The sequence below is a fragment of the Bacillus rossius genome, chromosome 1 (assembly GCF_032445375.1).
Source record: "Bacillus rossius redtenbacheri isolate Brsri chromosome 1, Brsri_v3, whole genome shotgun sequence".
Taxonomy (NCBI): domain Eukaryota; kingdom Metazoa; phylum Arthropoda; class Insecta; order Phasmatodea; family Bacillidae; genus Bacillus; species Bacillus rossius.
In genome coordinates this window covers 290,211,627-290,227,818 of record NC_086330.1, presented here as the reverse complement: position 1 = coordinate 290,227,818, position 16,192 = coordinate 290,211,627, and the positions used below count along the sequence as shown (strand labels likewise).

Genomic DNA, 16,192 nt, shown 5'->3' with positions numbered 1-16,192 from the left:
GTAGTTTTCGTCTGCAGACATACATGTGCTAAGCAATGGCGTATGTCCAAAAGCCTACATCAAGTCATGCACTCCCATTGCACAAATCTTTCAAAGATAATATGAAAAGGGAGCACAATCGGCAGCACATTCGACAAAGAGCAAGCACAATCAATGAAAAGGAAGCACAATCGGCAGCACATTCGTCAAAGAGGAAGCACAATCAACAAAAAGGAAGCACAATCAACGAACATGCAATACACACAGGACATGTATTTGACAAAACAATATGGCGACAGTGCATGTGATGTGCGTTAACTAACGCTCCGGGTAGCAAGTGTTGACAATCAATATGGTCGTGTTTGGTCTCGAACAGACGATGCTAATATTCCTTCAAATTAAAAAAAATTACAAGTTCGAATGTGTGTGTTATTTTTATATATCTTATTTAATTCTCAGTCTGGTAATTGTCTCGATGGCCGTGTGTTCAAAGGCATATATTTTCCAACCTAGAGGTCAGAGCTGCATTGGTTCGAATCACAGCATTTCAAATGTATTTTGCATAAAAAATTAAATTTAATATGTCGATAGGGACCATAGCAGCTCTGATAGGAAATGGAACATCGATCTTGTGTAATGAGATGTAGCGATGCTGGCGCTCTCTATAAACAAACAGCAGAAACAAAGATGTTGGTATCCAAGATGGCGGCCTCCAGCAGATCATAGAAAAACAAGATAGCAGACATATAATCTAAGATGGCTGCCTCTAGCAGACGAAAACAAGATGGCCAACAAGATGTCAGAATCGAAAAAAAGTGACTGTGAAATTAGATCCAAGATGGTGCACATGTTATAATTCAATATGGTGACCATAACAAAAATGGCAATGTTCTATAATCCAAGATGGCGGCGATAACGAAACGTAAAACAATGATATCATACACATCAAGGTGGCTGGCGTAAAGAAAAGTGCAGCATTAGTTAGCGGGTCGCTCGATTAAAGTTGGCGGATCCAAAATGGTTTCAAAGTCAGGGTCACAGATCAAGGATAAGGTCATCCAAGATGGCCACAATGACGTCACAATCCAATATGGCGATTGTCACCACTCACCACAGCTAAAAGCATGGCACTGGAGCCCCATTTGTATACTACTCCAGACCTATCTATATGAACATGTTGTGGACATAACTAAGACCACTCAGACGAACACAGTGGCTTCCTATGGCGAAACATTTGCTCTCTGATATTTAAAGATTGACATTAACTTATTTAGTCTTGTTTTCTGTGGGTTTATGGTTTCATTTTTATTTTGCATTCTTTAAATTTTAAATGACAAACAGTGCAAAATTGCAATGGTGTATGTCATAAAAATGGAATTAAATCAAAATTCCCCATTACAAAAAACATTTAAACATAGTACTAATAAACTGGTCGATGTATTAGTTGATAGTTCATTTAAGAATTGATTATATGCTGTGAATTTTAATGAATAAATAGTATCGGAGAAAAAGTATTGTTTTAATTAACACAACTATACATGTTGGAATCAATAGCATCAATTTTGCACTTTTCCTGTATGGTCTCTCCCTCGCCTCCCCTTTCACACTATATATATATATATATATATATATATATATATATATATATGTGTGTGTGTGTGTGTGTGTGTGTGTGTGCAAATTAAGGTAAGCATAATAATTACAAACTTGTTCAATGCAGAAGAAATATAATACACATTACTTATCATATTTTAATCTAAAATGAAAATCATTTAAGGAGAAAAAAGGTTACAGATTAGTTACTCAAAAAATTTAACAAAATTATTTGTTCTAAAAAATCTTTATAACAAAATATGTTGCAAGGGAATGGAAATCCGAAATATAAGTTTGTGTCACCGACTCAAACATTTTGGTTCATACCATTTTAATAATGAATAGTTCAATTATTTTTACAAACAAAATTTGTCACAATAATGGTTGGTAGTTTTATTCAATAAACATCTGGAGAAATATAATTTACGAACCTGTAACATTGAATAATGCACCAGTAAAAGCTACCACTTTTAATACTAATGTTTGCCTCCATGACCTTGATACTTACGTACATGATATGACTATGCATTGCCAGAATATGCACAATCACCACCACTAACATCCTCTAAAAATTTACCGGTAATGTCTGCAAAACTTTCTGAAAACTGCGAACCTTTAGTGATGTGCACATTGTTTAAGGTAACATGAACAGGGTTGGATTTGCTGATACCATGAACTATGTAGGTTCCCTTCGTCAACACCTTGATGTTGTTGAAGTTGATGTTCCGGAACTCTGGTGTACGGTTGCCATGCAGGTTCATATAGGTCATCTCCAGGTAAATGGGATGCTGCACGTTTCGCATGCAGATGTTCTCGTATGATATGTTAACCACGTGTCCACCACGGAAGGTGTTGCTCTTGATGTGCACGCCGTTGACGGTGTCGTGCACAGTCAGCCCCGACACGAACACGTCGCTCGCCCCGTAGTTCACCTCGCTGCCGATGGACATGCCCCGACCCTTGTGGAAGTGGTTGTTCAGGACTGAGATGTGCCTCGATGGCGCGGTCATCGCCTTGATGGCCACGTTGTCATCCCCATTGCTGATGTTGCAGTGGGCGATGGTGACATTCTGGGAGCCTATCGGGTCGATGCCGTCAGTGTTGCGAGCGCTCTCTGGGGCGTAGATGGTGACGCCCCAGACTGTGAAGCCATATGTCTCGCTGGTAGCGACAGTGTAAAAGGGCGAATTTATCAGTGTGATCTGGTGTAGGGTGATCTCCAAGGAATTGTTGATCTGTATCAGGCGAGGGTTGTTCTGGTAGTTGCCCTTCACCAGCGCAGCATCCGACAGCTCCCACCAGGTCATGTTCTTACCCGTCATCGTCACGTTGGCCTGGCCGTCAATCGTGCCCTTGCCATAGATGCCACTGCCATTGGCTTCGTGCATCGTGATGAAAGCCTTGCAGCCAACACCATATTCGTCCAAGGTGCCACATGTTTTTGCACCCAGATCGTACAATGTCGGATTCGGAATGGCCTTCAGGGTCGCTCCTTTCTCCACCAGGAGACTGACACCCGAAGGTATAGTCAGTGGGCCAGAATAAAAGACCCCTGCTGACAATGCGACAGCTTTTCCTTTGGCACAAGAGTCAAGAGCATTCTTTATGGCTTCAGAGTCATCGCTACCAGATGCTTTCAGTGACTTGCAGGTCTGAGGAGCCTTGGGTTCTGTCACATTGCGTAGATCTCTCGCATTCCCAGTATGAATCAAGGCTAAAAATGCGAATGTACCTAAGAGGGTAATTGATCGTATTTCCATAATAAAGAAGATATTCAATTTTAGATTCTAGGGATGTAGAAAATGGGTTTAAAGAAAACTGGAGACTTTATCACTACAGTTCCTTATTATTTTGTTAAAAAGAACAAAACCAGTTTCCTGTTTACGAACAGCAACCTGAAAAAATAAAAAAATAATGATCAGTAACTGCTACATCTAAATATTTGTAACCATTTATACAGAATCTTTTTATGAACTTATTCTGTTTCTATGTTAAAAAAACATTTTTAACGATTTTAATGTTTGCTATAAGAAGCATATTAAAAAAAATTGTATTTGGATGTTTGTACAATTAGTTTGGTTTGCAGGGTGACTACTCAATTGAGAATATAGCAAATAAACGGGAATGAGCCATGCATTGTTTTGAATCTGGGAGACTTAGGAGACGGAAGAAATTTGTGCATTTTCAAGCCGAAAGAAATCATTGGTATGAATAGCAAGCTGGAAACAGCTTATTTGAAATCTACATGATATGTCTACAAACTGCATCACTTATACCCCATTTGAGCATTGCTTTTCATTATCCCCCCCCCCCCTAGCCGTGACCTATATTGTTCTCTTTAAAAACAGGATTCGAGGATTTTTCCTTCCTCTATTTTACAACCAAAGGAAAAACAGCAGTAGCAGCCACAATACTTTCTTGTAAATATACTGAGACATGTGATTGACATGTAAAAAACAGACGAAACTCGATCGAAAACCTTCAAACATATCATAACGATTCCTAGTTAGTTTTCTCATAATTTTTTTATTGTTCAAAAATTGCGCCAAAATAACAGTCTATCGCAAATATTAGTGTTAGCATTTACATACAAGTAGTACATATTGTTTCCTGCTCCTACAGAACTAAAAGTGAGGTGTTAGTGCCAATAACCGCCACATTGAATTGTGATGTCACGGAGGCCATTTTTAATAACCTTGAACTTCAAAATTGTCTAAAAATTGCTTAAATTGACACACAATTCCTAAAAATTTTCAGTTTTCCGGGAAACAAAATAGTCAAAAAATGTCAAAATACATAAATTTTTTTTCTCATTTGGAGTGAAAAATTCAGAATTTGAGGGAAGATTTCCCGTTTTAGTCCTCAAATATGCCAGTGGCTTGAAATGTCCTAAAAGTGGCCCAAGAGTCCTAAAAGCAAGCTGCCCCAAAGCCGCTTAGGTCATGAACTTGACAATTAGGATGTTAAAGTCGACATTTTTTAAATATTATCGTCACAATTGCAATTTTTGCTATGGCCACCATCTTGAAAATCCGTAATTATTATTTAATTTTAAAAGTAAAATTATATATTAATAAAAAATAATATGTAATAAGTTTTAATACTAAATTTCCGCCATCTTGATAATATTTTATTATTATTTTAAAAATTCGAAAAATTAAATCTAACAAAAAATTAACAAATCAAATTTCAATTATATTTTGATTAATAAACGAACTTACATTATACAATTTGGAGTCCTCGGATTGAAACTAGTGAGATTAAAATAAAAATGGCGACTAAGCTTTCTCCACGGAGATCACCGACAGACTGACATCCCACCACTAATACCAATGTATATATTATGGCAGCTTGTATGACATCATGTCCTCCATCTTGTTTTCGTCCGCTAGAGGCCACTGCCGCCATATTATTTTAATTTTCACTTTTTAGAGTGCAGTTATTATTTATTCCCACGGCGCCCACTATCTAGTAAGCTATCTTGAAAAACGTAATTATTAACTAAAAATTAGAGAAAAATTCCAAAATTCATTTCAAAATCTACCATTATTAATATACTGATTTAGATCTATTACTGCTCTTAGTTAGTTTTTTTAGCATGCAAAAATCTTCAATATTATGTAAAATAATTAATTCAATAAATATGGTGGAAATTCATAAAATAAGATTTGGCACCTAGTCTACAAACCTCGAGTAAGCTGTCGATGACATATTGGCCACTATCTTGAAAATTCGTAATAATTAACCCAGAAATACAGAAAATAAATTCTAAAAATCGTCTACTAATGAAAATTTGACTCGATACATTTCCCTCCTTTGTTTTATTATCAGCCAGTAATTAGAGTAATTAATACTTAAAATTAATTTTAAATTATGTCTCGCATTACCTTTCCAGGAGTTTATTAATAATTCACTCTACGAAAAAAACTATATTCAAGATACCTGTCCGACGAAATAAATATGCTGTCGCTATGCCTACCATAGAGGTCTGATCTTTCGATAATTAGAATATATTCCAACCAGATCTTGTTCAATTTTAGGCGTATAGACCAAGCGTCATCGAACCAAGAGGTATATTTCGATGATACTCGAAAAACATTTTAAACAGGCCATGTCCAACGTCAGGCGTTAAAACCAGGCATCTCCGAACCACGAGACCAATCAAGTCCTGAATACAGACTTAACGATCCACAATCAATGAAAAGTAACACATTTGGAAGCACAAACACAAGAAGGAAGAATAATCGTAAGCAAATCAACGAAAAGTAGTAAGCACAATCATCGAATAGGAAGCATAATCAACGAAAAGGAAGCACATTTGGAAGCACAATAAAAAAATGGAAGCTGTATTACGAGAACTTAGTCTTAGTTAGAAATCAGATTACAAGAAAAAAACGATAAATTTTTAAAATCTAAATAATTGATTTATTTTTTCAATATATGCACATACAAGTTAAACAAGTGATTATTGTATGTAGCCAGCTTTCCTAAGTTTTTTAAGTATGGAGGCTACTTCGTCGATCTGCGAGTATTTTTCTCCACGAACCGATGCCACCAAAAGTCTCAGATGATCAACCGTTATGTTAGGATCTTCCCATAAAGTATAACCAATCTCTTCTGCTATCTACACCTTCCTGGAATGTTTGTTACTAATATTAATAAGATCACTATCGTGCCAGTGCTCATCGTAAGCTTGATCAGAATAATTAATTTTATCACACCATTTTCATAATTTCTGTCTCAAGGCTTCATCACAGCTTTCGACCTTGCCAGCTTAGATGCGTTATCAGAATATTTTGTCTTGTCACCAGCTTCAGAGTCACAGTCACGATCATCTTAGAAGACCGTATTTTCACCCATATTATTGTAACTATTTGAAATCATTGACATCGATGCTTCTTCATCGTCTTGAAGCTTCACTTTTAAGAGTCCATAATTTTTACGAAGTAAGTATCTACCTGAATTCGACTTGAACATATTTTAACTTTTAATGGTAATGTTACTTTCATTGTCTTCATTCATCCATAAATCGTCAACATCCTTCAATTTAAGATATTTTTCAAGATCAGGAGTTATTAACATAGTCTCGTTTAAGACAAGGAAAATTATTGAATTAATGTAAAACACTCATCTTTAGAATAGTAGCTCCTTTGTTTTCCGCTTTCTAGTAAGTAGGCTTGGCGTTACAAGTGATTCAGTGTCTCTTTAAGCTCTTTCTTCCTGTAAAATACTTGCTACAACGAGCACAACTTATCATTTTGCGTAGCGCATTTTTATCACATTAATTCTTCTCATGGAGCTACTATTCTAAAGATGAGTGTTTTACATTAATTCAATAATTTTCCTTGTCTTAAACGAGACTATGTTAATAACTCCTGATCTTGAAAAATATCTTAAATTGAAGGATGTTGACGATTTATGGATGAATGAAGACAATGAAAGTAACATTACCATTAAAAGTTAAAATACGTTCAAGTCGAATTCAGGTATATACTTACTTCGTAAAAAATATGGACTCTTAAAAATGAAGCTTCAAGACGATGAAGAAGCTTCGATGTCAACGATTTCAAATAGTTACAATAATATGGGTGAAAATACGGTCTTCTAAGATGATCGTGACTGTGACTCTGAAGCTGGTGACAAGACAAAATATTCTGATAACGCATCTAAGCTGGCAAGGTCGAAAGCTGTGATGAAGCCTTGAGACATAAATTATGAAAATGGTGTGATAAAATTAATTATTCTGATCAAGCTTACGATGAGCACTGGCACGATAGTGATCTTATTAATATTAGTAACAAACATTCCAGGAAGGTGTAGATAGCAGAAGAGATTGGTTATACTTTATGGGAAGATCCTAACATAACGGTTGATCATCTGAGACTTTTGGTGGCATCGGTTCGTGGAGAAAAATACTCGCAGATCGACGAAGTAGCCTCCATACTTAAAGAACTTAGCGAAGCTGGCTACATACAATAATCACTTGTTTAACTTGTATGTGTATATTTTGAAAAAAATAAATCAATTATTTAGATTTTAAAAATTTATCGTTTTTTTTCTTGTAATCTGATTTCTAACTAAGACTAAGTTCTCGTAATACAGCTTCCATTTTTTTATTGTGCTTCCAAATGTGCTTCCTTTTCGTTGATTATGCTTCCTATTCGATGATTGTTCTTACTACTTTTCGTTGATTTGCTTACGATTATTCTTCCTTCTTGTGTTTGTGCTTCCAAATGTGTTACTTTTCATTGATTGTGGATCGTTAAGTCTGTATTATGGACTTGATTGGTCTCGTCGTTCGGAGATGTCTGGTATAAACGCCTGACTTAGGACATGACATATTAAAAATATTTTTCGAGTATCTTCGATATATACATCTTGGTTCGATGACGCTTTGTCTATACGCCTTAAATTGAACAAGATAATGTTGGAAAGTAACCCAAGTATCGAAAGATCAGATTACTATGGTAGTAATAGCGACAACATATTTATTTCGTTGGACAGGTATCTTGAATAGAGTCTTTTTGTAGAGTGAATTATTAATAAACTCCTGGAAAGGTAATGCGAGACATAATTTAAAATTAATTTAAAGTTTTAATTACTCTAATTACTGGCTGATAATCAAACCACGGAGGGAAATATATCGAGTCAAATTTACATTAGTAGACGATTTTTAGAATTTTTTTTCCTGTATATCTGAGTTGATGATTACTAATTTTCAAGATACTGGCCAATATGTCATCGACAGCTTACTCGAGGCTTGTAGACTAGGAGCCTAATCTTCTTTTATGACTTTCCACCATATTTATTGAAATTAGTTATTTTACATAAAATTGAAGATTTTGGCATGGATAAAAAAAAACGAACCAAGAACCTTACTAGATCTAATAAATCAGTATATTAATTGAAGATTTTGAAATGAATTTTGGAATTTTTCTCACATTTATAGTTAATGATTACTTTTTCAAGATATCCGACAAGATGGTGTGCGCCCTGGCAATAAATAATAACTAATATGGCAGTAGTGGCCTCCAGCAGAAGAAAACAAGATGGAGGACATGTCATTCTAGCTGCTGTAACATATGCATTGGCATTAGTAGTGGGAGGTTCAGTCTGTCAGTGATATTCGTGGAGAAGGGATCTTTCGTAGTTTTAATTTTGAGTTTATTAATTAAAATTTTATTAAATTTTATTATTTTTTATTTATAAAAAAATTAATTTTTGGAAAATAATTACAGAATTTCAAGGTAACGGATAAATAAAAATTAATTCCAATTAATATGAGATAATAACTTATATTCAATATGGCTACCATAGCAAAAATGACAAGCGTGACGACACAATTCTAAATGGCTGCCATAACATCCTAATTGTCAAGGTCAAGACCAAAATGGCTTAGGGTGGCTTGATTAAGGACTCTTAAGCTGATTTTAGGACTTTTCATGCCACTGGCATTTTGAGAACTAAAACGGGAAATCTTCCCTCGAAATAGGAAATTTTTTATTTATTTTTTATTTTTGAGATTTTTGGGGGAATTGTCCCCTCCTCCCAAATGGGAACTATTGGCAGATTTTGGTGAATTTGGAACAAATTTTGTGTAATTTTGAAGGTCAAGTTCAAGGTCATCCAAGATTGCCGTAGTGACTTCACAATCCAACCGGCAGCAGCACCTCATTCCTACTCCTGTAGCAACCAATATATACTACTCATACACATTGTCATGTCATGTCACTAGAAGACCTGTAGCGCAATAACACTTTAAGCAGATTAAAACTAGCAAATATTAATCAAATTAGAAAATTATTGTATTTATTTTAGAGTACCAATTATACCCGCCATTTGTCAGAAGACTACTTGACTGCTTCTACACCAATTAAAAAATCAAAATTTTTTGACGATATTATAATTAGTAACCGCATGGTTATAAGTTAAGGCCACTGAGCTCTATAGCACTGATCGGTCTTCAGTGAGGAAAATCACTCATGAGTTCGAGTTAGTATATAGCATAACTGTAATGTTATTCTTTGTTTTAAACCTATAACTATGTTCAGATTTTGTCTAAATAATTATTCGTTTTGTTAATTACATGTTTGAGGCAATATGAAATGCTAACAAATAATTTTCAGGAGTTTTACTTTATCATAACTAAACTTTAAACATATAAGGAGTAGGAGAACTTAATTTCATGAAATATTTTACAGACTATAAGTTACACAAATTTCACTAAATGATCTTTTTAAAGGTAAAATAATAACCTAGTGAAAACCAGGATTTATTTTGACCAGCAGAATGGCCATGTTTTTAGGTTATTTATTTAGAATTATCTTCTCGTTAGTAAGTCTGGTTAAGTTTACATTAATGATGATGTTTTGCAACTAGTAATTTATTTCGATAAATTAAGTTACTTAGTTTTTTACACATGAATTTCAGAATGTTCTTTTCAACTGAATAGAAAACAGTAAGTGAATGATCTTTAAAGTTTTGCAACATGGTTTGTCAAATTTATTTTACCAGTATGGAATTAATTATAATTGCTCTTTTGAGGTATTTAGAATGGTATTTGGAAACACAGCTGAATTAAGTTTCAAAACATTGGCCTAAAATCGAATGTAAATATGTTTATTGAAACATTATTTTAGTGGTAACTTAGGGCCCAACCTTGTCCTTGAAATCATTCGAACAGTGAATTTTTTTAACCTTGGTTTGTGTGGACACCATCATGAAAACCTCAATGACTGGCAAAAAAAAAAAAAATCCAGACAATTTTCAAATACATCCAATAAATGTACACTTCATGTACGAAAAAAAAAAGAAAAAAAAACTTAAGTTATTACTAATTGCCAAAAAGAGAATCTCAAATACTTGTGTTTAAAGATCTACACAGAGACCAAATAATAGTCTAAAATAGTATGTAATCTGTAAACAACCTAAATGATTTCTATACCTAGAAGCTCTGATAAACTCACAGTTGAATACAAGGATTGAAATATGTTTTGTAGAGTTTTAAGCAAACTTGTGTTCACTATGGACATAAACATACATTTTCTTCTTCACTTACCACAGTGCTCACAAATGTCTCAGACGTTGACAGCGCAAGGTAGATGCAACAACTGTGTGTGCCTTAGCTATTTTATTTTTCCAACAGCGTAGTTCCACGTCACCTTCACATGTCTGATAAAATTTCTCAAATTACCTTAAAAAAAGTTAACCGACAACAAGATAACCGCCTGAAGAACAATTGTTCGTTAAATAAACAATGCAAACGTGACAAACGAAGGACTTGGGGGTCAAGCTACATGGTTATCACAAGCGATAAGTTAATTGAACAGAGATTACAGCGTCGCCATTACGTTAAGCAATAATTTACGAATTGTAGGCTGTATCAGAGCGTACTCAGTGGGGAAGGGTGGGATGATATCCCCACCCCCTGAAATCCTAAATCTATATATATAAAAATCAATAGTCATGCGTTAGTCTCGCTAAAACTAGAAAACGACTAAGCCGATTTGAATGATTTTTTTTCCGCTTCATTACAGGGATGGTTTAGGGGAAAATAAATACGAGGAAAAACCCAAAGGAACAGCCGAAAAATCGAAAAATCGAATTTGGTAATTTTGTATGAGAATTGACACTTCGAATTACTTTAAAATGTTTCTAAGCCAGGGTGGCTACAGAACTTAAGGTTTGAAATTCCCTGTGTTTGCCCTGTTTTCCAGAGTAATTCCAAAAAACATCCCTGTTATGAAATAACTTTCTCAATAATACTTGGATCACAATATTTTTAGAACCACGTTTTATGTAAATGAACAAACGCTATGAGAATAAAATAATGTTACAAATAATTCAATACATTGTCATAAATACCTCTATATGAATCACTTCTATTTTTTCTTGGTGTAGACAGCAAACTTTGTGCTTTCCTCTTGCAAGTACCCGTAATAAAGTTTTCAACAAAGACAATATTTTTAATAAGGGGCAAATTAAGAAATATACAAAAATATAAATAACTGCAATCAAGTAGGAATTTTTATAAGACACATCCTCGGGAAGTTTCTTAGCTCTTTCGAAGAGACCCAGTCTCTTCTTCAATGATACGTGCTTGTAATTGGGCTTCTTCAAAATTTTCCTCTTTTTAACCTCAAGTTCTGAAGCTCTTTTCATTGCACGCTTTTGCTGCATCTCTGCTTTACACTGGGACTCCTTTTCCTTTTTTTGCTGAGCTAATACTTCTCCTATAGTCATCGAGCTTTACCAGCTGCGTGAATCAATGCCTTTGTCACTTCAATATACTCTACACCACCAACTGCTAGTACCGCATCGTACACTTGTCTTTGGGCAACAAGTGATTCCTCACATTGATTTTCTACTATGCACTCTTTATTTATAGAAAATCCTCTTTATAAAGCTGAATTTCCATGTGAAATGAGAAATACTATTTTCAGAAAAGCCTTCAAATCACCATATTCGGCATCACTAGGAATAAGGCTCAACCACAATGTTTCCAATCTGTCACTTTTCTTGGAAAAACCTTTCATTTTTCCAACAAAATCTGAAGCACAGCAAATAATTTTGAATTGCCGATCAATACGATCTGCTCTCCCTGCACCACACGCCCACTTCTTCGTTACTAGTACCTCCAATGCCATACAGAGCCTTCTGTCGCGAACTGATGCATGCTGAGCCACCTCAGGATACAAACATGATATACCTTTTGTCAGCTTGTAACAAAGTGGTGATGAAAGCAATAGTTTATTACAAAGTGTTTTCAGGCAAATTTTACACTCTTGTCGAAAAAACAATAGATATTTCTCTGTGACATTCTTCACTTTGTGGAGGGCATCTCTTGTTCCATATCCCAGGTCAAAGTTGTTGGCAGTCATTAACTTTTCCTCTGAAATTATTAATTTTGATTCAAATTCTGTTTGCAACTCTGGTTTTATAAACCTCTTACCCAAGGAGATCATAATCTTGTTGAAGTATTCATACAAAAAAGGTGCAAGCGGGGTGTCTGCTTGAAATTCACGAAGAAATGGTTCCACTTCTGCAGCTACTGACTGAAAGAAAGCCAATTTTGCAGCTAACAGTTTGTTCTTTATGGCTGCAGACACAACTTGAAAACTTTGGCACCCTGGCACTTTCTAGGCAGCTTGAACTCCCGCCACATACTTTTCTATACATGTAAGAATAGTAAGAGCTCTTTCAGCCACTTCAATAATTTGCAGCCACCTGACAGCACAAAATGTAAGAGGAAAATTGGTAGATCCACTGTAATGAATATAGTCTGCTCTACGAGCAGGAACATTCTTGAACAAATTGTACAATGATCTAAGAAAACCAACAATATCCCACTGAGTAGACTGCATTGCTGCCTTGAAGGAAACAGTAAAGTCTGTGAAGACCACAAGTGCCAATACTGAGTGGTTCTGGACCATCAGGATCATGTGAGGTGATATCATCAATAAGGTCCTTGTGAAACTTCAGGTTTACGTTCGGTCCATCCATTGATACTTGCAGTATTCTGACCGACCTCAATACTGACAGAATCTCAGAAAATGCTTTCGAAATATCTAAAGCTGTAACATGTCCTAAAAATGATGAGTTGAAATACCGTGTTGAAACAGTGTCACTTTTGTTGTCCCAAAACCTGACTGTAATATCCATTTGACCTTTTTGAACCATCTTGATCAAAAACTCAAACCCAACAACAATTTCTGAACATTTCAAACACGACTTTCTCAGCTCATCATGGAAATATTGGGCTAAACCATATACGAGTGTGTATGCTAATTTAGCTCTTCACAACTGCATTTTTCCAGCAATTAAGCTGTCCGGGAACATGTCCTTAAAAAGTGTCACACTTTTCCCAGATGCACGCAAAGATATGTGAGATGTAACTGCATGAAGACACCATATTATCTCTGCTTTTGTAACACTTTCGTTGAGTAGGTAGACATTCATGGTTGGTGTTTGAATTTTTTGTATTGTGCTCGTTGCTTGAGACATTTCACAACCAAGACCCTGAAAAAGAATGAAAAAAATAGTCTTAAAACCATGGTTGTTTTGCACCTGATTATATTATACAATTGAGACAATTATTTATGAAAATAACTAAAAGTAATACACAGGAACATAGAAAACCTAAGAATATACATGGCCGCATAAGCAGGTATTGTAGCATTTCATAAAAACTGCATCACTCAGAAACTAACAGTATAATTGAATAGACTTTTTTTGGTAAAAAATTGAGGAAGGTCTTTAGTATTTCTAGAAAGTGTTTTCAGATTTTTAATTTTTTTTCCATGCACCCCTCAAATACATAAATACCATAAATTTTAATTAAAAAAAGCAGTCTTACAGTATGCTGTTAAACATGGTATTATTTGATGTTGTGGCCTGACTTTTATTTCTAAAACACGTTTTTATTATGTTCTTCTAAACGAGTTTTGGATGTTAAAGAACATGGCCTATATTTTCTGATTTCGCTGAATCCATTCAGACCCTGTAAAAATATGCCACAGTTTCATCAACAAAATAGACAAATTGGAACACTGGCTCTAAGGTTACCAGCATTTGAACATACCTCTAACTTGCTTGATCCAGACGACGAAGACTCTATGGGCCCAACAGAAGTAGCACTTGGTAGCGGTGCTGTAGACTTACAAAATAATTGCATTCGCATCGACATCTGCTTGTTTTCCACCACTTTAATGTGTTTTTTTTTTTTTTTTTTTACCGAGCCGATGGCTTTGTACTGCACGTTTACCCATGTTGCTTAATGCAAATGTAGTATTGCAAAAACGACACATTGCTGAATATAGGCCAGTAACACACGGCTTTAACCAATTCTTACAGTCAGGGTCCTGTAAACACGTTGTTTTTAATTTGGCTTTGTAAGCCATTTTATTTTCATGAAAACGAACACACGATTTACTGTAATTAATGTCAACAAATCACATATGAAAGCAGTCAAAAATTTATCACCACCGCCATCGTCATATTGATAACTGTTATATAACCTCGTATCTCTCGCAACTCTACGAGCGTGGCCGAATCGATATCACGGGCCAGAAATCGATATATCGACGTAACGCGATGTAGGTTCTACAACACTTGAAAATGCGGTAAAACTGTGCAAGAAAGTTTTTTCCTTAGAAAAGGTTTTTGTGTATTCCCCGAATACAAAAATTCGGGTTATTTTCATAATCAGTTGTGATTGAAAATTTCCATCTTTAGTCTGGTATGCAAAATTTCCTGGCATTTACCTGTTTTCCCTATTGTATTAAAATTCCCTGCATTTTCCCTGTTTTCCCTGTTTGTAGCCACCCTGTAAGATTGACTGTATGCGTTACTAAACCACTGATCCGATCTCGATTAAATTTTGCAGACTTGTCCTTCGAAACACGAGGAAGGTCACTGTCCAAAGAAACAGCCGAAATAATGAAAAAATCTAAATTGGTAATTTTGTATGGGAATTGCCACTTCTGATTACATTCAATAGATGGCGTACGTGGCGGGACTTTCATTTGACAGCTGCGCCATGCATAACAGATTTTCCTCTATGTGTTTTTCATTCCGTACGGTTGTGTGAAATATCTTACATTAAAATTATTTTTTTTTGTCAAAGAAAGGTAGTGGATTTTGAGATATGAGTTGGTTAAAGCGAATTTAATTACATTTTGCGTACATTCATTTTGATCTGCCATTCTATTAAGGTAAATTGACTTTGCAGGCTTAGAAATAACCACAAATGCATTAAATGTGTTTCAGCGAGACTCGAGGATTAAGAGCTGCACCATGCATGACTATTATTCATTCCGTGCAATTTTGTGCATCTTTTACATTTAAAATCGTTTTATCGTAATAAAAAAAAAATTGAAAAACCATAATTGGCTGAGCGAACGAGCCATATTGGCGGCGAAAAACGAAGATGTCGATGATCTCAATGCGTCCATTCAAAATTTCATTCCGAGACAGTTGTTTTATTACAAATCGGTTGACACAGTTATAAACCAGAATGAGGTAGTCAACTATCCCACAGAGTTTTTGAATTTTCTGGAATTGCTTGGATTACCACCTCACAATTTGGAATTGGAAGTCGGCTCAGTCATCATCATGTTGCGTAACATCAATTAACCTTTGCTATGCAATGGAACTAGACTGGCTGTGAAAATTATATATGTAGACTACCTTCTGCTAGGTCTCTCAGGTAGATAAGTCAATTTATTATGTGCTTCTAGCTATAAGCTAACTACTAGTTTAACTGCTGTTGCTAATTACTTGTATTGACACATATATAGGTATAGGGGAGCAGTGGCGAATATAGGTTATAATTTTTTTGGGGGGGGGGGGGGGGCAATATGACCGAGCTTACCATCATTTATGCTTGCTTTTTTAAAATCAAGTATCATTTAATGATTATGTAAGTTTACAAAGGGTTTTGAGGAAAGTTTTAGGACTAAACAATATATTTATTATTTCTATTTATTTATGTTTTCGGTTATTTTTATAACAGAACTGCATAGATTTTTTATTATATAATAACACGTTGTTTTGAAAAACGTGCGTATTTAACATTTAATGGTATTCACGTTTATATTAATTTCCCTTTTCCCTTTACTTT

General features: G+C 35.1%; 1 protein-coding gene across 1 annotated transcript; it reads right to left on the bottom strand.

Annotated features, from left to right (window-relative positions):
- Window positions 1-1,886: 1,886 nt before the first annotated feature.
- Window positions 1,887-10,793, bottom strand: LOC134527725 (endo-polygalacturonase-like). Its single transcript, XM_063360642.1, has 2 exons — window positions 10,631-10,793; window positions 1,887-3,467 (listed from the first exon to the last, which is right to left on the bottom strand). The coding sequence occupies exon 2, from the start codon at window positions 3,330-3,332 to the stop codon at window positions 2,094-2,096; it is 1,239 nt and encodes a 412-aa protein (XP_063216712.1). The 5' UTR covers window positions 3,333-3,467; window positions 10,631-10,793; the 3' UTR covers window positions 1,887-2,093.
- Window positions 10,794-16,192: the final 5,399 nt, after the last annotated feature.